The sequence below is a fragment of the Pan troglodytes genome, chromosome 5 (genome assembly GCF_028858775.2).
Source record: "Pan troglodytes isolate AG18354 chromosome 5, NHGRI_mPanTro3-v2.0_pri, whole genome shotgun sequence".
Lineage (NCBI taxonomy): Eukaryota > Metazoa > Chordata > Mammalia > Primates > Hominidae > Pan > Pan troglodytes.
The window spans coordinates 12,167,753-12,193,740 of record NC_072403.2 but is presented as its reverse complement, the minus strand read 5'-3'; the positions used below and the strand labels follow the sequence as shown (position 1 = coordinate 12,193,740).

Below are 25,988 nucleotides of genomic sequence, written 5' to 3'. Positions count from 1 at the left end.
AGCAGTTCTTGTAGTGGTGGCTTGGTAATGGTGAATTATCTCAGCATTTGTTTGTCTGAAAAAGGCTGTATCTTTCTTTCATATATGATGCTTAGTTTCGCTGGATACAAAATTCTTGGCTGATAATTGTTTTGTTTGAAGAGGCTGAAGATAGGGTTCCAATCCCTACTAGATTGTAGGGTTTCTGCTGAGAAATTTGCTGTTCATCTAATAGGTTTTCTTTTATAGGTTACCTGATGCTTCTGTCTCACAGCTCTTAAGATTCTTTCCTTTGTCTTAACTTTGGATAACCTAATGACAATGTGCCTAGGCAAAGATCTTTTTGCATGAATTTCCTGGCTGTTGTTTGTGCTTCTTGTATTTGGATGTCTAGGTCTCTAGCAAGGCCGGGGAAGTATTCCTCAATTATTACCCCAAATACATTTTCCAAGCTTTCAGAATTCTCTTCTTCCTCAGGAACACCGATTATTCTTAGGTTTGGTCATTTAACATAATCCCAGACTTCTTGGTGGCTTTGCTCATATTTTCTTATTCCTTTTCCTTTGTCTTTTTGGACTGGGTTAATTCAAAGAACTTGTCTTTGAGCTCTGAATTTTTTTCTTCTACATGTTCAATTCTATTGCTGAGACTTTCCAGAGCATTTTGCATTCGTAAAAGTGTGTGCAAAGTTTCCTGAATTTTTGCTTGTTTTTTCTTTAAGCTATCTATTTCCTTGAATATTTCTCCCTTCACTTCTTGTATCATTTTTTGGATTTCCTTGCATTGGGCTTCACTTTTCTCTGGTCCCTCCCTGTTTGGCTTAATAACTAACCTCCTTAATTCTTTTTCAGGTAAATCAGGGATTTCTTCTTTGTTTGGATCCATTGCTGGTGAACTAGTGTGATTTTTGGGGGGTGTTGAAGAGCCTCATTTTGTCATATTACCAGGGTTGGTTTTGTGGTTCCTTCTCATTTGGGTAGGCTCTGTCAGAGGGAAGGTCTAGGGCTGAAGGCTGTTGTTCAGATTATTTTGTCCCATGGGATGTTCCCTTGATGTAGTACTCTCCCCCTTTTCCTATGGATGTGGCTTCCTGTGAGCCAAATTGCAGTGATTGTCTCTCTTCTGGGTCTACCCACCCAGCAAGTCTACCCAGCTCTGGAGTGACACTGGGCATTGTCTGCACAGAATCCTGTGATGTGAGCCATCTCTGGGTCTCTCAGCCATGGATACCAGCGCCTGTTCCGGTGGAGGTGGCAGGGAGTACAATGGACACTGTTAGGGTTCTTAGCTTTGGTGTTTAATGCTCTATTTTTGTGCTGGTTGGCCCCCTGCCAGGAGGTGGTGCTTTCCAGAGAGCATTAGCTGTGGTAGTATGGGGAGGAACCAGTGGTGGGCAGGGCCCCAGAACTCCCAAGATTATATGCCCTTTGTCTTCCACTAGCAGGGTAGGTAGGAAAGGACCATCAACTGGGGGCTGGGCTAGGCGTGTCTGAGGTCAGACTCTCCTTGGGCAGGTCTTGCTGCAGCTGCTGTGGGGGACGGGGGTGAGATTTCTAGGTCACTGGAGCTGTGTACCTAAGAGGATTATGGCTGCCTCTGCTGAGTCATGCAGGTTGTCAGGGAAGTGGGGGGAAGCTGGCAGTCACAGGAGTCACCCAGCTGCCATGCAAACCAAAGGGCCAGTCTCACTCTCACCGTGCCCCCCTCAACAGCCCTAAGTCCATTTCCAGGCAGAGGGCAAGATGGCCTTGAAAACCTGACCTGGTCTACCCACCTCCCAGCTGCAAAAGAAAAGGGCTTGGTTCTTCCACACCTGTGGAGCCTGCACATCGGATTTGCACCCTCACCCAAGTTCTGGCCAGGAGGCTTCTCACCCCATTCAAATTGCTACAAAGTTCAGCTAGAGATTTCCTTCTCCATGTGGAGTTTTATCCTCTGCTCCTCTGTCCACCTTTCTGATGGATCTCTGTGGTGCCAGGCAGGGATGGCCTGCTAGGGGACCTAGCAAGCTCCCAGGGCCTTTCTGCTGCTTCCTCTACCCCTGTATTTCCCTCAGCTCTCCAAGTTGACCCAGCACCAGGTGAAGTCAGAAACTTCTCCCACAAACAGACCTTCAGCTTCTCCAGTGGAGGTTTGTGTTCGGGAGAGGAGGGTCTCCCTTTCCCACTTCCGTAGTTGGGACACTCACAGTATTTGGGGGGGTCTCTCGGGTCCTGCAGAAGCAGTCTGCTTCCTTCAGAGAGTCTGTGGTCCTCTCAGGATTGATGGTTTGTTCTTGCAGTCGACCTGGATCTAAAATTTACAGCACGAGCCTCCACATGCTGCTCTGTCCAGAGCTGCAATCTAGTCCTGCCTCCCATCCACCATGATGATCCAAATCCTTGGGTTCTCTATTTTAAGGACACTAATCATCCTTACGTTGCATCATCTTTGTTTTCCATAACTATGGAACTATTAGAATCTCTCTAAATAATTCATCACTTTGGTTTTTTATTAGTATTTTCTTTGATATCTCAAGTTTTCTTCTATGTCATTAATTTTTATTTTTAATAATATGTATTCTGTTTCTTGCAGTTTATAATTTATTATTAGCTCTGTAATGGTATGATTTGGTCCTCAATTTGTTGCCTTTGGTCTGTGATCTCCTAAAAGGTTGTGAGAAAATAAATGACTTATGCTCCTTAATTTTGTTTTCTTCTATGTATATTTTTTCATGATATCTCCCTCTCTCTCTTTCTGTCTCTTCCTCTGCATGCAGTTTCTTTTCCCTATGTTTATGCTCAAACTTGCATCATTCTTGTCTCTAGACGTTCTATTTGCTGTAATAAATGAAATTCTTCTCAATCTAAGGTTAGTTTGATCTCACTTCTGAACTACAATTTGAGGCCAATGTACCACATTCTATCTACTCTTCAGTACTCTGCAAGAGATTGGAGTGAGGAATACAGTATTAGAAGATGAACAATCTTTGGTAGCATGCTTAGGGTCTGCTCTTTCCCTTAAGATTCTCCTACATCTGTCACTCCAGAACCCACCCCCACAACTGGAGGCATATCTCAGTTCCATTGGGGGATACGCTCAGCTTGTATTATTTCCCAATTGTGTTCCAGAATCTCTACCTCTTTTAAGGTGCAGATACTTTTTCACTTGTTTCTCCACAGCAGGTGTTTCCACCATTCTGTTCAGAACAATAAAAAGATCAGCTTTTTTTTTTTTTTTTTTTTTTTTTGGAGACAGGATCTCACTCTGTTGCCCAGGCTGGAGGGCAGTGGTACAATCAGCTCACTGCAACCTCTGCCTCCCCGGTTCAAGCGATTCTCCTGCCTCAGCCTCCAGAGTAGTGGGGACTACAGGCATGTGCCACTATGCCCAGCTAGTGTTTGTATTTTTAGTAGAGATGGGGTTTCACCATGTTGGCCAGGCTGGTCTTGAACTCCTGACCTCAAGCAATCCATCTGCCTCATCCTCTCAAAGTGCTGGGATTACATGCCTGGCCAAAAAGATCAGCATTTTGATTATATTTATTACTTTCTAGATTTTGAAATATAAATTAGAAATCTCAGGTTTTTGTTGACTAGCTGGTAAGATGGTTCAGGTTAGGAGCTGAGCCATGTTGCCTCTCTGCTTTACTCCATAGTCCTCATGTTTTGTTGGGACCATGTTTTGAAGTTTATTGCATTATGCTGATAATGACTTTTAGGGGTTTTTGAAATTTTTTTCCAATTTTATAGGTATTATGGGAGGGCAATTTAGTGTAGCCTTAATGAAGTTGGATAATGCCTCCTGTACGTAGTCCTGGACTTGTGTTGTCTACTTGACCACCAGTGACCCAAGACCAAGACACTTTATTCTGCCACTGGTCAAACCCTGAGATCATGAGAGGGTGTTAAAACAGCCAACTGTGGCATGAAAAATGACAAACATGTCCTCCAAACATATCTTGTTGATTATGAGGGGAGATATTATTTTAACCCTTTACATCTGTCACTAAAAACTTACCTCTTTCATGGCCTGAGCTCCCTAGAAATCAATGTTCTAATTAGAAAACAGTAGCTAATCTGCCCAAATGCTAATAAATGAGAGTTGTGATTTATCTAGCAACAGGGGAACAGCTCAGCATTAACAATTAAAAGGTCTGTAGAGGACAGAGCTTTTTTTTCCTTACTCTTCCCCTTAGCTGATTGAGTTCAGCCCTATGCTATAAATAGCCCTTGTAATTAATGGCTATCTGTTTGAAAATCAGTTATCAGGACCACAGTTTAGGAGCCTTTACCTCTGAAATTCATAGAGCCTATTTTATGTCTCAGTGATAAGGGAATGATAATGTGAGTTCAAAGCTAAACCTACCTACCCACAAAGACCAAACCACATCATAGCCTACCAAGGCATTCTTCAATCTTCACGATAATGGATACAGATTTTTAAATAATCAATCCAACTGCAAGGAGAAGTACTGATCTTTAATATAGCCAGAATGTTTGGCTAAAGCCTGCTGCACTCCAGTCATTTCATGACTCTATAAGCTAAAGTCAAAATTTATATCAAAGGCATGAGTTTGCAATTAGCTGAGCAAGGTCTTTTAGAGACCCCCAAAGAGTTCATTTTTTCCTACATTGAACAAATTAACTGTGTGGTTGATAAAGTTCTTCTTCACTTTAACCTGACTGGACACAGAGTTAAAGGGGGAAAATAGCATGTCTAAACCAAATTGAATAGTGATCTTCTAGACAACACTCCCCAGAAGGGGCCCTCCTTGGGAAATGCCACTTAGTGCTAGAGTAAATCTCAAATTTCAGTGAAGGCTTTGTCATTCACAGTAAAAGATGCTTGCACATCTTGCATGTTTTCTTCTAGTATTTTTTTATTTCATTCGGTATTGCCTACTTACATAATACCCATACAGAGCTCCTAGCAGATCCCAGAGCCTGCCATATTATTTCATGACACTACACATTTATTAAAACTGTTTCCACTATGTAGATGGCCTTTTCTGGCCAGTTTGCATGTCATCTCCCTCTATTAGGCCCCCCAGCATCACCACCATCACCCTCCAATCTAACTGATAACTCCCTTCCTCAGGTTCCCACTCTACCTCTACATTTTTCTGTCTTAATACCAGTAATCTTTACATCCACTTGATTGGTTTCTTGACCATCTCTCTCCAGGCATAAGGTCTTATTCTTACTCAAATGTACATTTTCTATATGCTTGTTGACTATATAAGTGATTATTGAACAACTACAGAGCATCCAGTCTTTGCTAACACTTGGTAAAACTCAGAAAGACGGAGATTTTTTTTCTTTGTTCCCAGTGAATTGATAAACCAGTGGGGAAGACAGACTTCTCTACAACTAGACACAGCAAGTCAAAAAGAGGGGTCTAGGCAGGTGATGAGGCTGAGTTGTTAGTTGGTGAGGCAACAAACACATAAAAGCTCACCATGTTTTAATGTCTCTTCTGTGATTTTCATAATCAAAACACACATGCTTCAATCATATGTTTCACATTGCTTACTAATGTCTTTGCATTATAACTCAGACCTGTGCTTCTAAACGAATGTGCACACAAATCACCCAGTGATCTCGTTAAAATGCAAATTCTTATTCAAGAGTTCTGGGAGGGGCCCGAGATTCTGAATTCCTAACAAGCTCCCAGGGAATGCCAACATTGCTGATCCATGAATGCCTCAAGTAGCAAGGCTCCACACCATTGTAATGTCAATGTAAACATTGTTGAAATGGCACCAGTTTTTGGAAAAGCTCCTGGACTCCCTACCTAAACTCTTCTGACTGTAATTAAACATGATCAACGTTACACCAAGAGAGGTAGATTCAGCAGTGCCCAGAAAAAAACTGGCAAGATGCCTTGAAACCGTTACCTCTTGGCCTTTGTTTTACTATCTAAACACAAAAGGTCTTTGCTCCTGCACTTTAGGTCTGCTGCTACAAGATGAATGTAGTCTGAAGGTGTGGCAAGTTTTATCCAGATATTCAAGATTGCCTTTCTCTGCTAAAGTCTCTTCCATATTTAAACCATAACATCCCAGGTTCTTTATGGAAATAGAAATACCTTCTAAGAAAACTCTAAAACTTTAATCTGTTTAAACAATCATAAGAAAGAATAGTTAAGTGAATTTTACAAAGGGAAAAAGAAGCTCTGGGCCAGGCATGGTGACTTATGCCTGTAATTCCAACTCTTTGGAAGGCTGAGGCAGGAGAATCACTTGAGCCCAGGAGTTCAAGACTAGCCTGGGCAACATAGGGAGACCCTGGCTCTACAAAAAAAAAAAAAAAAATTTAATTAGCCGAGCATACACCTGTAGTCCTAGCTACTCGGGAGGCTGAAGTGGGAGGATCACTTGAGCCTAAGAGTTCAAGGCTACAGTGAACCATGATCGTGCCACTGCATTCCAGCCTGTGTGACAGATCGAGACCTTATCTTAGAAAGAAAGAAAGAAAGAGAGAGAGAGAGAGAGAAAGAAAAGAAAAGAAAAAAGAAACAAAAACAAAAAACCTCTGTAAGCATCCCATGGGAATCTATTTTCTTAACTCTTAATGATTCCAAGACAACATCTGTTAACTTTTTCAATTCATTAGAGTCTACCACTCAAAATGACAACATCTGTTAACTTTTTCAAGTCGGTAGAGTCTACCACTCAAAATGAAAGTCAAAATCCATTAGACCACTAATTTCTCATTTGTGAGTTTTGAGTTATCTTTCCACCAAGACAAGATCCCTACTTGAGATTTTATCTTTTGTAGGTCTTCTTCCCCTCTTCCCCACATCATTCTTGAGCACTAACCTAGCCCAAACCAAGTGTCCTATGTATGTCTTCTTCCAATCCGGTAGGTGTCACACTCCTCCTATCTGCCGTTCAACTTTGCCTTGCTATAATATGCTATTTAACAGGCAGTCTTGGTTATTTGGTCTCCTCTTGCATATTTAGTTTTTGCATTTTTTTTTTCTAACAATGTAATGGTAAACTGAACAGAAGTGGAACTCTTTTCACTGGGCACAACATATAGAAGGCAATGGCAGCCATAGCTTGCGCCATGCGTAGCCTGGAGTAGACAAACCTAAATGGACTTTCTTCCTTCTCACTTCTCACGGACTCATTTAGGTGAATGCCAAAGATGACGAAGGTGTCCTCGTTGGATCCTGGGACAATATCTATGCCTATGGCGTCCCCCCATCGGCCTGGACTGGAAGCGTTGACATTCTATTGGAATACCGGAGCTCTGAGAATCCAGTCCGGTATGGCCAATGCTGGGTTTTTGCTGGTGTCTTTAACACATGTAAGTATCCAACTGAGTAATTTCTTTTTAATATAAAGGAAACTTCACTTTAAGACATTTTATCTATAACCTAACAAAGAGACATAGCAGCCCCTGTTGACACTATAGAATTTATGGGTGAGCCATTCTGGGATGTAGTCAATGCATAATTAAATTGTAGTGGGCCAAATATGCTCATAGTTTCTCTTTGACTGCAGAATCTTTATAGAAAGAATGATTGACTATTTCCTGTGCAATCCATCACTTAACACCCAAAGAAATAGAGGGTTACAGTAAAAATATAGAGAAAAAAGCCATTTCTTTTCAGCCACCACATTTTAAAAAAACTAAAACAGTTAAAACTAAAATAATAAATAACAAAAGATATATATTGCTTATTTATCATTGAGAAGTTGTATAAATATGCATATTTATTTATTATTGAGAATTTTATAAATATATCCACTTAATTTTTATCCCAGTTATGGAAGGTATTATAGCAGGTGGTCTCATATTCATTTTTCCACATGTCTCAATGCCCCTGAGCAATTAGAGATCAGAATATAATGAACAATCTCTCCCTCTCCAGTTTCCTCTCTGGTTTTTAATCCACCCAACATCCAATCTGTAGAGGAAAGCATATGAGAACAGAATTATTCTCTTCAGTGTCATGCATCATTTTTCAAAGTGGCATTTGCCTCTCTAGACCTAGACGATATTACAATTAATTCAGTGAATATTTTTAAAAATATATTTATTTCAGTATGTCTTCATCATTGGTAATGATTTTCATTCACAAGCCATTTCTACAGCCTTGGAGAAACATTAAGCTCAAGTTGGGGTGTCCTTTCTGTCTGCTCATTAATAAAGAATGTTTACCTAGTTAACATTTTTTAAATCAAAAACAAAGGGAGGGGTTGGAGGCTGGATGGAGGTCATTTAAAAAACATTACAGAACCTATTTGTTTTAGCTCAAAGTCTCAACAGTCTAAGATTTGGTGATCTAAATTTAAAAAAAAAAAGTCATGAGTTTTGTTTTGTTTTGTTTTACCATAGTATCAAACAGGATAAGATTATTTTCTTAGCCATTTAAATATAACCCAGGAAAGAAGGAATACATATTTCTTGGGAGCAATGAAAATCAAAAGTATAGTCCCCTGGAAGCACTGGTCTCTGAAGTTCCAGATAGAAGCCGGAACTTCATGGTAGGTTAAAAGTTGGAGGTCATCCCCTGCCTCGAGGCTCCCAAACCAAGACAAGGTAAAAACGCCCAACAGAGGCAACCACTCTTGTGAAATGATTTTAGGAAGACAGAAAGGACCCAAGTTCTCCCCATGCCTACAATTTCACTATCCCAGTGTAATTCCTTCCGGCTCACAACAAGATAAAATAGTGAACGCCTTACATCCGTTCATGTCTTTGGCATAAAAAGGTTATCCAATCTATGCCTGAAAACAGGCTTTGGCGGTAAATCAAGAAAAGGCAGAAACACACAGTGGGGAAGTCACAACGAGAGTAAACCTGAAGATGGAAATTGGGGGAAGGAGGAACAGGTGCCCTAAAGTCAAGCCTCACTTTCTTGAAATTATGAGTAAGGCAGAGTCTTGACCAGGTCGTGTCTGGGATAGTGTGAATTAGTGTTCAGCCAGAAACAGAATGAGAGTGGTAATCGTTTTATTGGTAAGACCCTGGGTGAACAGGGCTGAAAATCAAGAAAGGAAGATGGGAACGGGAGGCCCGTGGCAGCTGCCACTGTTGTTTGGGGCATTAAGATCAAGTCCTTTAAGGAGGGGGACCCTTGAATCTCTACCAGACTCCAGTTTGGACTTCCAAGGTTGTTCTGTTGAAGGAGGTGGGTAGTCTTTGGTTAAAAATGCTAAACTATTCTGAAGGAGAAAATAAAAAGGCAAGCCAAGTCATTAATCTTAAAATTGTCAGCTGAATTATTTTCAATGAGCCCTGATGACTGTTGTCCTGGGAGGCAGGGAGGGCATTTGGATTAAGTTTAATCAATCGGTACATATGGCAAGAAAGGTATTCAGATAATTTGTTATCTATTAAAATGAATTAAAATGAATCTGTGGTGTCACCCACCAATGCATGTCACAGGAGCAAATTCTGGCCAAGACAGCAAATTCCACCAAGGACCTACTCTGTAAATTCCTAACTTCCTATTAGTGGGTTTTTAAAATTGTATTTTCAGGAACATAGTCCCATTCATGGGACTAAAATAATACTACGTTGATGATCAAACGCTTAGAAACGAAACAATTAGAACCCTGTTGGGATTCTACTCTAGTTGGCTTCACTTGACACCAGCTGCAATTCTGAAGGATCACACAGCAAGATTTCTCTCTACCGTCCCCATGGGGTTGAATGACCACCCTTTTCCAGCATGGAACATTTGAGAATAACATGTCCAAAGGGTTTTCCATGTTGGGTCAGGAAGAAAGTCCTCTACAAGAAGGATTTTTTTCACTCTGTGTTTATTAAATGCCGGTGATGTGTTTAGCTGTGGTCTGTCCTTTCCTGTAGTTTTACGATGCCTTGGAATACCAGCAAGAATTGTTACCAATTATTTCTCTGCCCATGATAATGACGCCAATTTGCAAATGGACATCTTCCTGGAAGAAGATGGGAACGTGAATTCCAAACTCACCAAGGATTCAGTGTGGTGAGTTTGATTGACAATGGCATTGGCTGATGTCGCATTATAGTAATGTTACACATTTACCACAAGATAGACTCAATCTGATGTTTCTGTTCTATTTTGAGGACCATTCAACAGCACAGGCAGAAAAGTCTGATTGTCAAAGAATGTTCTAGCAAATGATTAGAAATGTTACTGAAGAGACAGTTTGGGTTCCTAGTGATAAAAATCAATCATTCCTTATAACAGCAACCACCAAAAAAAGTCATAGTTTTAGCTGCTGCATATGCCTATACTAGTTCCTCTCTACCTTGATATATTAATATTACAGTTAATAGCAGAAATATTGGAGCCAAGCGTTCTCTGGGTCAGTGCCCTGGGACTAATAGAGCTAACATTTATTTAGTATTTACTGTGCATTGGTCTTGGTGTATGCATGATCTTATCCAGTTGTTTTTAGTTGTATCAGGTGGATGTTATTAATATCGCCATTTACAAATGAGGAAACTGAGGCCCAAAAATGCTTGCTCATGGTCATACATCTGGTGAGCTGGGAATAAACCCAAATGCTTCTGACCATTAACCACAACCTTTTAAATGACTTCAGTAGTATAGGTTTTCTTTTCGAATGTAAAGATGAGATTCTCCTTGATTATATTGTCACCTTTCATTGAGATATAGAAATGGGAGTAAAACTGAAATTGTTCCCCAAAACCAGCTGTGGGGTTCTCTCACTGCCCTGAACAGCTTTGTTACAAGCTGGCTAGAGGGAGCTTAAGATCCCAGGGAAATTCCATTTTTCCTTGAGACCCCCTAAGTCCAAATCAATACACTAAGAAGAAACAAAAAAAATCCTAAGAGTTTAAGTAGGAAGAATTTTTATCAAGGTGTGTGTGGGAGGAAATTGGGGCATAAGTTCCTCTGTGGTCAGGCATTGAGCTAGGTAGAACTTCTAAGCCAAAAATGAGTCTCATGCACAAATAATAAAGCTAAAACACTTTCTGTTACACAAGCATCCAAATGGGGATGGTAGGAAGTTACAAGTTCATTTTAAGCAAAACTAAAAGTTAGAAGTGCCTGAACTTCTTCATGTTACAGGAATGGATCACAGTTGTAGCAGCAGTATTAACTCACCAGTAGGGGCACACATTCATTGGAGAATGTTGAAATGAAATTGCTCAATGAGTAGCAAAGTGCTACCATGAATTAAAAATAGTTCGGTTCATTGGAAGGGAATGAGCTGAGCCATAGTAAGCTGGAGGGCACGTGTAAGACAAAACCTTGTCTCTGTAAATTGAACAGAAATTTAAAGAACACTTTAAGCCTGCAGAATTATAATATAGCAGCCCTGCATGTATATGGGATGACAAAACAGACCAAAATAGTCACCCCAAAAACTCATTGCAATTGTTAAAAATGACAAAAAGATAGTTATTTGGCATTCTCCATATCTCTTCCTTACAAACACACAGACACACACACAGACACACAGACACACACACACAGCCTTTGTAGCTAAGTGCACTTCAAGGTTATCTTTCCCAGCTCCTAGATTCAGATACCTCCCATCATCAAATAAGTCCCTATGAGGCACTCCTACAAATAACCCCACAGGCCCTAAACAGAATTAATACAAAATTGCGAAGGTAGATCTTGCTCTTGGTAACCCTGTCCTCTTTCAGGTTCCTGCTCCAAATTACTTCCCCTTTTCCTGACACCATTTGTTCCTTTGGTGCCTTACTCAAATATCCCATCATCCTGGGACTGTTCTTCCTGGCCTGGGACCCTCACCCACCCTCCACTGCAGACCACTGCCTGAGACTCCTCTTCCCTTCCTTTGCCTGGCTTGTAGTAGGTTTTCAACGCATGATGCCTGATCAGATGCTCTGACTGACTGCGGGGCTGAGACCAGCACAACTCAGGACGTGCCCAGACCATGAAGCACAGGGATAAAAGGGCTCAGTGGGATCTGAGGCCAAGACTTGGCTCTGCTACTGCCCAAGCTGTGTGACCTTGGGCAAGGCACAACCTCTCTGTGCCTCTTTTCTCCTCTAAAATGGAGAGAACAATATTCCCTGCTTCACTCAGCACAGAGCCAAGCATAACAGGTGCCTAATGAACGTTAGCTGCTATTATTGCCTTCATTATTAGTCACACAGCTGGAATTTCTTAGAGGCAATATGTTTCCATCAATGCAAGTACATCAAAGCAGTCAGAAAAAGAGGGATGCCCAGTGTCCTAAGATGACTGTGCTATTTCTGTTACTTTGGGGTATTTTTAAAGAAAAAGCAGACACTTGGCCTCACCAATGCAAACACCCATGCACCTTAGAAGTTATAGGTGGTCCAGGAAAACAAGAGTATGGCTAAGACTATCCTGGATTGAGGAGGTTAGGGCGGGCTGTCCGCAGACAGATCAGCCAGTGCATGATCACCACAGCCACACTCCTATGTCAAGCTCTGGCTTGGGCAGCTACTTGCTGTGTGGCTTTCAGAAAATGACTTCACCTCTCTGAGCTTCATTTTCTTCATCAGTAGAATGAAAGTAATCTTAGTAGTTACCATTTCCTGATGGAGTGGCTATAATGATTAAATCAGGTCATCCAGGTAGAGTGCTTACCATAGAGGTAGGCCTGATGCTGATTTAATTATTATTGGTCACTGGTAAGAAGCAGGGGCTGCCTGAGCATAGGGCTGGTGAGGAAGGGTGAGGGTGAGGGTGAGGGTGGAGGCTAAACAGGGGCTGAGGTGGGGGTGGGAATGATTTGCTAGGCATCAGCTGACCTCTGTGAGGTCAGTGCAGTGTAGACTGGCAACACATGGCCTGATGGATTTCCTAGCAAGGATCTCAGGAGCCATTGGCCTCATACTCACCTCCCTCCACAGGCTCTGGTCAAACACACCCACCTCAACCTGTCTTCCCCGCTCCTGGTTGGTATGTGGCTGGGGCCCCTCTCCTCTCCAAGTAAAGGAGACCTGAGAACAATCTCTCATCCTCCACCATCTATTTCTTCTTCAACACTCAGGTCCCAATGGTCCACAGTTTGTGATGAATCAGTTTGTCCAGTTAGGTCTCAGTGACTCAGGGTGTCCTCTTCTCCATGACTCAGCCAAATCCCAGCCTGCCAAAACCAGAAATGAGCCAGTAGGGAGGCTCAGAGGAAGAGTACAAGAGGGTGTGAGAGGTGTATTCTGCTCACCACACTCCAGAGCCAGGAGTGACAAGTTTGGCTCTGTCTGTTGCTGTGACCCTTCTCGCCTTACTACTGCAGACCATCAAGGACAGACTGCTTCCTGGTTTGCCACCGAAGGTCCCCTGCATGAAGGATGTTTCCTTCCAAGAGGGAGCCTCACCTCAGGGGGGCTACAGTTTTGCACACAGCGGCCCCACTGTTGACGCCAACAGAGGCCATGGTCTGGGCTCCTTAGCTGTTCAGGAGAGGGCTGGGGACTCAGGAACCTCAGAAGGGCAGAGCAGGGCAGAGTAATTAGATCCCAGGGTAGCAAATGAAACCCCAAGTGGGCAAATGCAAAGTAGCAGATCCCAGAAGGAGCAATTTCAGCCGCCTGTCCCCAGCGTGCTGATGAGTTCTGAATTATGTGTAACCTCTGGGGGGAAGGCAGCTATGAATCACTGGACAGTTTAATGAAGACGCTTGCTCAATGTTTAGCTGCAGTCCAAACAGCAAATAGAATATGAGGGCTCAGTGAGGAGGGAATCAGGGCTACTCAGAGGGGCACGGGGACAGCAATGGTTTGGCCTCACCTTGGAAGAGCTCAGCTTGATCACCTCATTATACAAAGGTCACAGTCAAAATGGAAACAATTTTAAAAGACAGAGACGTTGGCACTTACTAGGATCAAGAAAGATTTTTCAATGAAAGGCTTCGCTCCTTCTAAATGAAGAAGCCTCCCTGTGTTCTTTTGCTGGAGAGAGTGTGGTCTGATAGGATGATTCTGGGTGAGGGTTGGTGTCCTCTCAGCTTTTCCCCACCGGAATGCACCCACCCACAGGGGGAGCAGTGTCTGATCTATTTTATTTTTGTTGTTTTGTCAGCATGTAACAGTGTACAGGGCATAGAGCAAACACTGAATAAACAGAATTGGTTGGAAAAAATTTTTAATGCATAAAAACTCCATGCTGCAATGGGTGGTCTTAATCTATAAACAAAGCTTTTTCAAAGCACATTTTAGAGCAGAAATTAACCAGCTTTCACACCTGGGACACTGCCCTAATCAGTGTATAATCCTAATTCTCATTATGTCCTCAGTACTCATATGGTGTTTTACACATTGTAGGTGAATTTTTGAAATTGAGATTGTTCTTCTATACATTATTTTATTTTTAATTTTATTTATTTTTATTATTATACTTTAAGTTTTAGGGTACATGTGCACATTGTGCAGGTTAGTAACATATGTATACATGTGCCATGCTGGTGCGCTGCACCCACTAACTCGTCATCCAGCATTAGGTATATCTCCCAATGCTATCCCTCCCCCCTCCCCCCACCCCAAAACAGGCCCCAGAGTGTGATATTCCCCTTCCTGTGTCCATATTTTCTCATTGTTCAATTCCCACCTATGAGTGAGAATATGCGGTGTTTGGTTTTTTGTTCTTGCGATAGTTTACTGAGAATGATGATTTCCAGTTTCATCCATGTCCCTACAAAGGACATGAACTCATCATTTTTTATGGCTGCATAGTATTCCATGGTGTATATGTGCCACATTTTCTTAATCCAGTCTATCATTGTAGGACATTTGGGTTGGTTCCAAGTCTTTGCTGTTGTGAATAATGCCGCAATAAACATACATGTGCATGTGTCTTTAAAGCAGCATGATTTAGAGTCCTTTGGGTATATACCCAGTAATGGGATGACTGGGTCAAATGGTGTTTCTAGTTCTAGATCTCTGAGGAATCGCCACACTGACTTCCACAATGGTTGAACTAGTTTACAGTTCCACCAAGAATGTAAAAGTGTTCCTATTTCTCCACATCCTCTCCAGCACCTGTTGTTTCCTGACTTTTCAATGATTGCCATTCTAACTGGTGTGAGATGGTATCTCATTGTGGTTTTGATTTGCATTTCTCTGATGGCCAGTGATGGTGAGCATTTTTTCATGTGTTTTTTGGCTGCATAAATGTCTTCTTTTGAGAAGTGTCTGTTCATGTCCTTTGCCCACTTTTCGATGGGGTTGTTTGTTTTTTTCTTGTAAATTTGTTTGAGTTCATTGTAGATTCTGGATACTAGCCCTTTGTCAGATGAGTAGGTTGCAAACATTTTCTCCCATTTTGTAGGTTGCCTGTTCACTCTGATGGTAGTTTCTTTTGCTGTGCAGAAGCTCTTGAGTTTAATTAGATCCCATTTGTCAATTTTGGCTTTTGTTGCCATTGCTTTTGGTGTTTTAGACATGAAGTCCTTGCCCATGCCTATGTCCTGAATGGTATTGCCTAGGTTTTCTTCTAGGGTTTTTATGGTTTTAGGTCTAACGTTTAAGTCTTTAATCCATCTTGAATTGATTTTTGTATAAGCTGTAAGGAAGGGATCCAGTTTCAGCTTTCTACATATGGCTAGCCAGTTTTCCCAGCACCATTTATTAAATAGGGAATCCTTTCCCCATTGCTTGTTTTTCTCAGGTTTGTCAAAGATCAGATAGTTGTAGATATGCGGCGTTATTTCTGAGAGCTCTGTTTTGTTCCATTGATCTATATCTCTGTTTTGGTACCAGTACCATGCTGTTTTGGTTACTGTTGCCTTGTAGTATAGTTTGAAGTCAGGTAGTGTGATGCCTCCAGCTTTGTTCTTTTGGCTTAGGATTGACTTGGCGATGCGGGCTCTCTTTTGGTTCCATATGAACTTTAAAGTAGTGTTTTCCAATTCTGTGAAGAAAGTCACTGGTAGCTTGATGGGGATGGCATTGAATCTGTAAATTACCTTGGGCAGTATGGCCATTTTCACGATATTGATTCTTCCTACCCATGAGCATGGAATGTTCTTCCATTTGTTTGTATCCTCTTTTATTTCCTTGAGCAGTGGTTTGTAGTTCTCCTTGAAGAGGTCCTTCACATCCCTTGTAAGTTGGATTCCTAGGTATTTTATTCTCTTTGAAGCAATTGTGAATGGGAGTTCACTCATGATTTGGCTCTGTTTGTCTGTTGTTGCTGTATAAGAATGCTTGTGATTTTTGTACATTAATTTTGTATCCTGAGACTTTGCTGAAGTTGCTTATCAGCTTAAGGAGCTTTTGGGCTGAGACAATGGGGTTTTCTAGATATACAATCCTGTCATCTGCAAACAGGGACAATTTGACTTCCTCTTTTCCTAATTGAATACCCTTTATTTCCTTCTCCTGCCTAATTGCCCTGGCCAGAACTTCCAACACTATGTTGAATAGGAGTGGTGAGAGAGGGCATCCCTATCTTGTGCCAGTTTTCAAAGGGAATGCTTCCAGTTTTTGCCCATTCAGTATGATATTGGCTGTGGGTTTGTCATAGATAGCTCTTATTATTTTGAGATACGTCCCATCAATACCTAATTTATTGAGAGTTTTTAGCATGAAGGGTGGTTGAATTTTGTCAAAGGCCTTTTCTGCATCTATTGAGATAATCATGTGGTTTTTGTCTTTGGTTCTGTTTATATGCTGGATTACATTTATTGATTTATGTATATTGAACCAGCCTTGCATCCCAGGGATGAAGCCCACTTGATCATGGTGGATAAGCTTTTTGATGTGCTGCTGGATTTGGTTTGCCAGTATTTTATTGAGGATTTTTGCATCAATGTTCATCAAGGATATTGGTCTAAAATCCTCTTTTTTTGTTGTGTCTCTACCCGGCTTTGGTATCAGGATGATGCTGGCCTCATAAAATGAGTTAGGGAGGATTCCCTCTTTTTCTATTCATTGGAATAGTTTCAGAAAGAATGGTACCAGTTCCTCCTTGTACCTCTGGTAGAATTCGGCTGTGAATCCATCTGGTCCTGGACTCTTTTTGGTTGGTAAGCTATTGATTATTGCCACAATTTCAGATCCTGTTATTGGTCTATTCAGAGATTCAACTTCTTCCTGGTTTAGTCTTGGGAGAGTGTATGTGTCGAGGAATTTATCCATTTCTTCTAGATTTTCTAGTTTATTTGCATAGAGGTGTTTGTAGTATTCTCTGATGGTAGTTTGTATTTCTGTGGGATCGGTGGTGATATCCCCTTTATCATTTTTTATTGCGTCTATTTGATTCTTCTCTCTTTTTTTCTTTATTAGTCTTGCTAGCAGTCTATCAATTTTGTTGATCCTTTGAAAAAACCAGCTCCTGGATTCATTAATTTTTTGAAGGGTTTTTTGTGTCTCTATTTCCTTCAGTTCTGCTCTGATTTTAGTTATTTCTTGCCTTCTGCTAGCTTTTGAATGTGTTTGCTCTTGCTTTTCTAGTTCTTTTAATTGTGATGTTAGGGTGTCAATTTTGGATCTTTCCTGCTTTCTCTTGTGGGCATTTAGTGCTATAAATTTCCCTCTACACACTGCTTTGAATGCGTCCCTGAGATTCTGGTATGTTGTGTCTTTGTTCTCATTGGTTTCAAAGAACATCTTTATTTCTGCCTTCATTTCGCTATGTACCCAGTAGTCATTCAGGAGCAGGTTGTTCAGTTTCCATGTAGTGGAGCCGTTTTGAGTGAGATTCTTAATCCTGAGTTCTAGTTTGATTGCATTGTGGTCTGAGAGATAGTTTGTTATAATTTCTGTTCTTTTACATTTGCAGAGGAGAGCTTTACTTCCAAGTATGTGGTCAATTTTGGAATAGGTGTGGTGTGGTGCTGAAAAAAATGTATATTCTCTTGATTTGGGGTGGAGAGTTCTGTAGATGTCTATTAGGTCTGCTTGGTGCAGAGCTGAGTTCAATTCCTGGGTATCCTTCTTGACTTTCTGTCTCGTTGATCTGTCTAATGTTGACAGTGGGGTGTTAAAGTCTCCCATTATTAATGTGTGGGAGTCTAAGTCTCTTTGTAGGTCACTCAGGACTTGCTGTATGAATCTGGGTGCTCCTGTATTGGGTGCATGTATATTTAGGATAGTTAGCTCTTCTTGTTGAATTGATCCCTTTACCATTATGTAATGGCCTTCTTTGTCTCTTTTGATCTTTGTTGGTTTAAAGTCTGTTTTATCAGAGACTGGGATTGCAACCCCTGCCTTTTTTTGTTTTCCATTTGCTTGGTAGATCTTCCTCCATCCTTTGATCTTGAGCCTATGTGTGTCTCTGCACGTGAGATGGGTTTCCTGAATACAGCACACTGATGGGTCTTGACTCTTTATCCAATTTGCCAGTCTGTGTCTTTTAATTGGAGCATTTAGTCCATTTACATTTAAAGTTAATATTGTTATGTGTGAATTTGATCCTGTCATTATGATGTTAGCTGGTTATTTTGCTCGTTAGTTGATGCAGTTTCTTCCTAGTCTCGATGGTCTTTACATTTTGGCATGATTTTGCAGTGGCTGGTACCGGTTGTTCCTTTCCATTTTTAGCACTTCCTTCAGGAGCTCTTTTAGGGCAGGCCTGGTGGTGACAAAAATCTCTCAGCATTTGCTTGTCTGTAAAGTATTTTATTTCCCCTTCACTTATGAAGCTTAGTTTGGCTGGATATGAAATTCTGGGTTGAAAATTCTTGTCTTTAAGACTGTTGAATATTGGCCCCCACTCTCTTCTGGCTTGTAGAGTTTCTGCCGAGAGATCCGCTGTTAGTCTGATGGGCTTCCCTTTGAGGGTAACCTGACCTTTCTCTCTGGCTGCCCTTAACATTTTTTCCTTCATTTCAACTTTGGTGAATCTGACAATTATGTGTCTTGGAGTTGTTCTTCTCGAGGAGTATCTTTGTGGCATTCTCTGTATTTCCTGAATCTGAATGTTGGCCTGCCTTGCTAGATTGGGGAAATTCTCCTAGATAATATCCTGCAGAGTGTTTTCCAACTTGGTTCCATTCTCCCCGTCACTTTCAGGTACACCAATCAGACGTAGATTTGGTCTTTTCACATAGTCCCATATTTCTTGGAGGCTTTTCTGGTTTCTTTTTATTCTTTTTTCTCTAAACTTTCCTTCTCACTTCATTTCATTCATTTCATCTTCCATCGCTGATACCCTTTCTTCCAGTTGATCGCATTGGCTCCTGAGGCTTCTGCATTCTTCACGTAGTTCTCGAGCCTTGGTTTTCAGCTCCATCAGCTCCTTTAAGCACTTCTCTGTATTGGTTATTCTAGTTATACATTCTTCTAAATTTTTTTCAAAGTTTTCAACTTCTTTGCCTTTGGTTTGAATGTCCTCCCGTAGCTCAGAGCAATTTGATCGTCTGAAGCCTTCTTCTCTCAGCTCGTCAAAGTCATTCTCCATCCAGCTTTGTTCCTTTGCTGGTGAGGAACTGCGTTCCTTTGGAGGAGGAGAGGCGCTCTGCTTTTTAGAGTTTCCAGTTTTTCTGCTCTGTTTTTTCCCCATCTTTGTGGTTTTATCTACTTTTGGTCTTTGATGATGGTGATGTACAGATGGGTTTTATCTACTTTTGGTCTTTGATGATGGTGATGTACAGATGGGTTTTTGGTGTGGATGTCCTTTCTGTTTGTTAGTTTTCCTTCTAACAGACAGGACCCTCAGCTGCAGGTCTGTTGGAGTACCCGGCCGTGTGAGGTGTCAGTGTGCCCCTGCTGGGGGGTGCCTCCCAGTTTGGCTGCTCGGGGGTCAGGGGTCAGGGACCCACTTGAGGAGGCAGTCTGCCTGTTCTCAGATCTCCAGCTGCATGCTGGGAGAACCACTGCTCTCTTCAAAGCTGTCAGACAGGGACATGTAAGTCTGCAGAGGTTACTGCTGTCTTTTTGTTTGTCTGTGCCCTGTCCCCAGAGGTGGAGCCTACAGAGGCAGGCAGGCCTCCTTGAGCTGTGGTGGGCTCCACCCATTTCGAGCTTCCTGGCTGCTTTGTTTACCTAAGCAAGCCTGGGCAATGGCGGGCGCCCCTCCGCCAGCCTTGCTGCTGCTTTGCTGTTTGATCTCAGACTGCTGTGCTAGCAATCAGCGAGACTCTGTGGGCGTAGGACCCTCTGAGCCATGTGCGGGATATAATCTCCTGGTGTGCCGTTTTTTAAGCCCGTCAGAAAAGCGCAGTATTTGGGTGGGAGTGACCCGATTTTCCAGGTGCCGTCTGTCACCCCTTTCTTTGACTCGGGAAGGGAACTCCCTGACGCCTTGCACTTCCCGAGTGAGGCAATGCCTCACCCTGCTTTGGCTCGCGCATGGTGCGTGCACCCACTAACCTGCGCCCACTATCTGGCACTCCCTAGTGAGATGAACCCAGTACCTCAGATGGAAATGCAGAAATCACCCGTCTTCTGCGTCGCTCACGCTGGGAGCTGTAGACTGGAGCTGTTTCTATTCTGCCATCTTGGCTCCTCCCCCTAATTATTGTCACTTCTATACATTATTTTAGATGCTGTGTATGACTCATCTAGTTGGACTATTATATTGTAAAATTATCTTCAATTTTAATCACTGTCTGCAAAGCAGAATGATCTAAAAACGAATTCCAAGTAAAATAGTAGAGAAGAAAAATTCAGAATGTAGACCAAATTGCTTAAAGATGCTTAAGGGTTTGTAAAAATATCCCATGATGCATTGCAGTTGCCAATTCTGGACAGTTATCAAAGATGCTTATTTTCAAACATTTTCTTGTTAACCATATTTCTGGCCAAGTTGGTTTTAGGAAAATCACCTGGAGTTAGACCATGAGCCTTAGCATTAGAGGACTGAGAATATACACTGAAGGCACACAATAGTGTTGGAAAAAACATTATTTGCCACCTTCAAAGAATAAGAGTAGCTCATGTTCACAAAAATACTTTTTTTTGCAATGCCCTGATTTAAGTGCTGACACGTATTAATTTACTTCTACCTCTTAACAGCATGTTAAGGTAATTACTGTTAGTGGCACGGTAACTTAACCAAGGTCCCAGCCAATAAGTGGCAGAACCTGAATTACAAACCCAAGGGGGCTGACCCCAGAGCCCACTCTTTTTAAAATGACATCCTTATTGACTGGGCATGGTGGCTCACACCTATAATCCCAGCACTTTGGGAGGCTGATGCAGGAGGATCACTTGAGATCAGGAGTTTGAGAACAGCCTGACCAACATGGTGATACCCTGTCTCTACTAAAAATACAAAAAAATTGGCTGGGCGTGGTGGTGCATGCCTGTAATCCCCGCTACTTGGGAGGATGAGGCAGGAGAATCACTTGAACCTGGGAGACAGAGGTTGCAGTAAGCCAAGATCATGCCACTGTATTCCTCTAGCCTGGGTGACAGAGTGAGACTTGGTCTCAAAAATAAATAAATAAATAAAAATAATTAACATCCTTCTTAAAATATGCTTCACAGCCTGGCGAGGTAGCTCACACCTGTAATCCCAGCAATTTAGGAGGCTGAGGCAGGTGGATCACAAAGTCAGGAGATCAAGACCATCCTGGCTAACACAGTAAAAATCCCGTCTCTACTAAAAATACAAAAAAATTAGCCGGGCATTGCAGGCTAACTGTGGGAGGCGCCTGTAGTCCCAGCTACTCTGGAGGCTGAGGCAGGAGAATGGCGTGAACCTGGGAGGTGGAGCTCTCAGTGAGCCGAGATCGTGCCACTGCACTTCAGCCTGGGTGACAGAGCAAGACTGCCTCTAAAAAAAACAAAACAAAACAAAACAAAAAAAAACATATATATATATCTCACATGCTACAAAATTTACAAAATTCACTCCTTTAAAGTACACAATTCAATAATTTTTAGTATATTTTTATTTATGTATTATTATTATTATTTTGAGACAGGGTGTCTCTCACCCAAGCTGGATTGCAATGGCAAGATCATGACTCACTGCAGCCTTGACCTTCCAGGCTCAAGCAATCTTCCCATCTCAGCTTCCCTAGTAGCTGGGACTACAGGCACACCCACCACACCTGGCTAATTTTTAATTTTTTTTTTTTTGTAGAGACAAGATCTCACTATGTTGCCCAGGCTGCTCTTGAACTCCTGGCCTCAAGAGATTCTCCTGCCTCAGTCTCCCAGAGTGCTGGGATTACAGGCATGAGCCCCGGCACTAGGCCATTTTTAGTATATTTGTGGTCTTGTATAACCATCATTATCATCAGATTCCAGAACATTTTCTCTCCCCTCCGCCATACCTATTAGCAGTCACTCCCCATTTCTCCAACTCTGGCAACCTCGAATCTACTTTCTCTCTCTACAGATTTGCCAGTTCTGATCATTTCCTATAAATGGAGTCATGTAATATGTGACCTTTTGTGTCTGGCTTCCTTCACTTAGCGTAATGTGTTCAAGGTTCGTCCATGTTGTAGCATGTATCAGTACCTCATTCCCTTTCATTGATGAATAATATTTCATTGTGTGGATAAACCAGGTTTTATTTATCCATTCATCAGTTGTACATTTGGGTTGTTTCCATTTTTGGCTTTCATGAATAATGTTGTTATGAACATTCAGGTAAAAGTTTTTATGTGAACATATGTTTTTTATTTCTCATGGGCATATATTTAGAGTGGAATTTCTGGGTTGTATGGTAACTCTATGTTTAATTTCTTTTGATGAAGTGCCAAACTGTTTTCCAAAGCAGCTACTCCATTCTATATTCCCACTAGCAATACACAAAAGTTCCAACTTCATATTCTTGCAAATGACTTTTATTTTCTGTTTTTTTTAAAATTATTATTGTAGCCATCCTAATGGGTGTGAAGTGGTATTTCATGGTGGGTTTAATTTTCATTTCTCTAATGACCAATGACGTTGAACATCTTTTTGTGTTTTTCTTGGCCGTGTGTATATCTTCTTTGGCAAAATGGTTATTCATATTTTTGTCCCATTTTAAAATTGACCTACTTTTGTATTGTTGAATTGTAACTATTCTTTATATGTTCTGCATATAAGCTCTCTATCATATATGTGATTTGTAAATATTTTCTACCATCCATGGGCTCTCTTTTCACTTTCTTAATGGTGTTCTTTGAAGCACTAAAGAAATTAATTTTTATAAAATCCAACTTTTTAATTATTTCTTTGGATGCTTATACATTTGGTGTCATATCTAAGAAACCATAACTTGATCCAAGGTCACAAAGATTTGCTCCTCTGTTTTGTTCTAAGGGTTTTACAATCATAGACCTTACATCTAGGTCTGGGATTCATTTTGAGTTAACTTTTTATATATGTATGAAGTATAAATAGAAATGGAGGAGAGAGAAAAATAAGAGAGCGAATAAGAGAGAAAACTAAAATCATCTTATTGATTATCTCTTGTACATGATAAATCATTTTTTTAATGCTGTCTTAAAGATTCTTTGTTTCACTCAGATCTGAGATTTGAAAAAGAAAAAAGTAAAAAAGAGATTCTCTATTTGTCTTCAGCTTTTGACAGTTTGAATATGATGTGTCTAAGTGTAGATATCTTAAGTTTATCCTACTTGGAGTTTTTGAACTTTTTCAATGTACATAATAATATCTTTCATTGAATTTGGGAAGTTTTTGGCTATCGTTTCTTCAAATATTCTTTCTGCTACTTGCTGTCTTTCCTCTTCTTCTGAGACTCCCATTAGGAAAATGTTAATATACTTCATCAACTGCATAAGTAACATCTCACCTGTTTCTGGGGCTTTGGTTTTGTTTTTGTTTTTTCCTTCTGTTATTCAAATTGGATGATTTCAGTTGGCCTACCTTCAAGTTCATTGATTCTTCTTTCTGCCTGCTTAACTCTACTGTTAAAACTAGTGAATTTTTCATTTTGGTTATTGTACTTTTCAGTTCCAAAATTTCTATTTGGTTCCTTTTCATAATTTCTATCTTTTCATTCGTATTCTCTATTTGATGAGATATAATTCTCATGGTTTCCCTTCAGTTCTTTGAACATATTTATAATGGCTAATTTAAGATCTTTGTCTTATAAGTCCAATGTCTTAGCTTTCTTAATAACAATTTCTCTTGGCTGCTTCCTGTGTATGGGCTATACTTTTCTGATCCTTTCTGTGTCTTATAATTTTTGTTGAAAACTGAACATTTAAAATAATGTGGCAATTCTTAAAATCAGATTTCCTGTTCTCTAGCACCTATTGTTGATGTTTGCTGCTGTTGTTGTTTTTGCTGCTGCTGCTCGTTTATTTAGTGACCTTCTTGGACTAATTCTATGAAGTCTGTTTTTCTTGTTATGTATGGCCACTAAAGTGAGCTGAGTTAGCTTAGTGGTCATATAACAATTGGACAGAGATTTCCTTAAATACCTTGAGCCAAAAGCTCTCCAGCTTTAGCCAAGTAGCTTTGTGTGTGTGTGTTGGGGAAAGTCTTTAATTAACCTGCAGGCAGTTTAAAATTCTTCGTTAGCCTTCACTTCCTGTGTGGACAGCGCCTCAAGATCAGCCAGAGATGAGAGATGAGGACCTTCCTGGGGCTTTTCTTTTGGGTATGCTCACAGCCCTGCACATATTTGTGGCTATCTATGTCAGAGTTTTTCAAAGCCTCCTGTGGACATCTTATTCCCTGTTTTTTCTTTCAAAGTCTTTTGGATAGCCCTTTTTTAGTCTCAAGTGGTATTGCCCCTTCAGGCATTATGATGTTAAACATTTGCTTCTATTTTATTTTTATACTTTATATGAATAGGGCTGATTCAGAATGAGCTGTGAATCAGATCAAATAAAAACAAGCCCTGAGAATGGAGCTTTTCAGAGAGCTGCCAGGCAAGTTAAGCAGTGGCAATTTGGAGAGAAAGAGCTTTCGGAGTGTTCAAAACTCATTTTCTCTCCTTCATTGGTTTCTAGGCTGCAAGTTTACAAAGCTACTGAGGCTACTGGTTTTTAAGACTACTGTGGAGGTGGGGTGAAAATAAGGCAAATTAAAACTTCACAAAGTCACTCTTCTTACTAAGATTTATGTTTGTTTGTTTGTTTTTTTCCTTGAATAAATGCCCCTCAGATTGTTGTTTGCTTCACTTCCAGAGTTCTGGAAAGGTCGGTTGTGATCATATTTGCAAGTGTTCTCATTGCTCTATGGAGGAGCAGATTTCCAGTGGTCCTTACTCTGCCACTCTGGAGGTGTTTCCCAGAGCCCACTCTTAACCACTACACAAGTGCTTCCAAATGGGGACCTACCACACCCCTAAGGTGCTTTACATTTTGTAAGAATATTTTTGGCATCTAGTAGAGTCTTCCTGACATATATCTGCTGAAACACATATTATTGTGTGTATATCCTTTTATTTCTCCATTTCTCCCATACATTACGGGGCATGATATTGATCTTTTAGAAATTATGTATGTAGAAAGCCATCTATGGATTTAGTTTCAGCCTAATGAAGGAATGTAAAAAATATTTGCTTAAAAACAAGAAGGGGGCATTGCTCTTTGAAGGTTGGAAATCACTGCCCTACACTCTCCTCCCGTTCCTCTCAGGCACCCATCCATTCCTGCTGCTGGAATGTCTCCAAAGAGCGCCTGAAGCCCTCATTCCACTCAAGTCTCACTTGAGAGTAAACCAAGGGGAGTTTGGGGGTAAAATGTCAGAGGTCATTGTAATAACTTCTCAGGAAATTAGGCAGAAAGGGAAAAAAAGTGGGAATCATTTAATAAACCACATAGAAAACACTCCATATGGCAATGGAATCATGTTCTGGTTAATCACAATTTTTGCCTACAAGAGTCATCATATATACCGTTAGAAGGTTACTAGTTTTAAAGTAATTAGAAACTAATAAAGTATGCACTACCGTTAGAAGGTTACTAGTTTTAAAGTAATTAGAAACTAATAAAGTATGCACTGCCTAGGCTATACTGAATGTAATGTAATTCCTTTTGGTAATCAATAATACCTCTAGGAACACGTTACAAAAATAAGAGCCATCAGCTGTAGAATATCATATTCATAAATAGTTTATAATGCAAAACAGTAACTTTGGTACCTACTGGGTCTATTGGTTGGAATTCTTTTAACCCTTTTCAATAATTATGGAGACACTTGTCCAGAATTTATTATATAAACTTTTTTATACATTAGACTTTTACAAACAAATGC

General features: G+C 40.8%; 1 protein-coding gene across 1 annotated transcript in view; it reads left to right on the top strand.

Annotated features, from left to right (window-relative positions):
• F13A1 (coagulation factor XIII A chain) overlaps nt 1–25,988 on the top strand; it is a 418,063-nt gene that overhangs the window by 328,174 nt on the left and 63,901 nt on the right. Inside the window, exons 9-10 of the mRNA XM_009450449.5 lie at nt 7,100–7,274; nt 9,789–9,927. Of these exons, the coding sequence (XP_009448724.2) occupies nt 7,100–7,274; nt 9,789–9,927 (314 nt within the window). The remainder of the gene's footprint in view (nt 1–7,099; nt 7,275–9,788; nt 9,928–25,988) is intronic.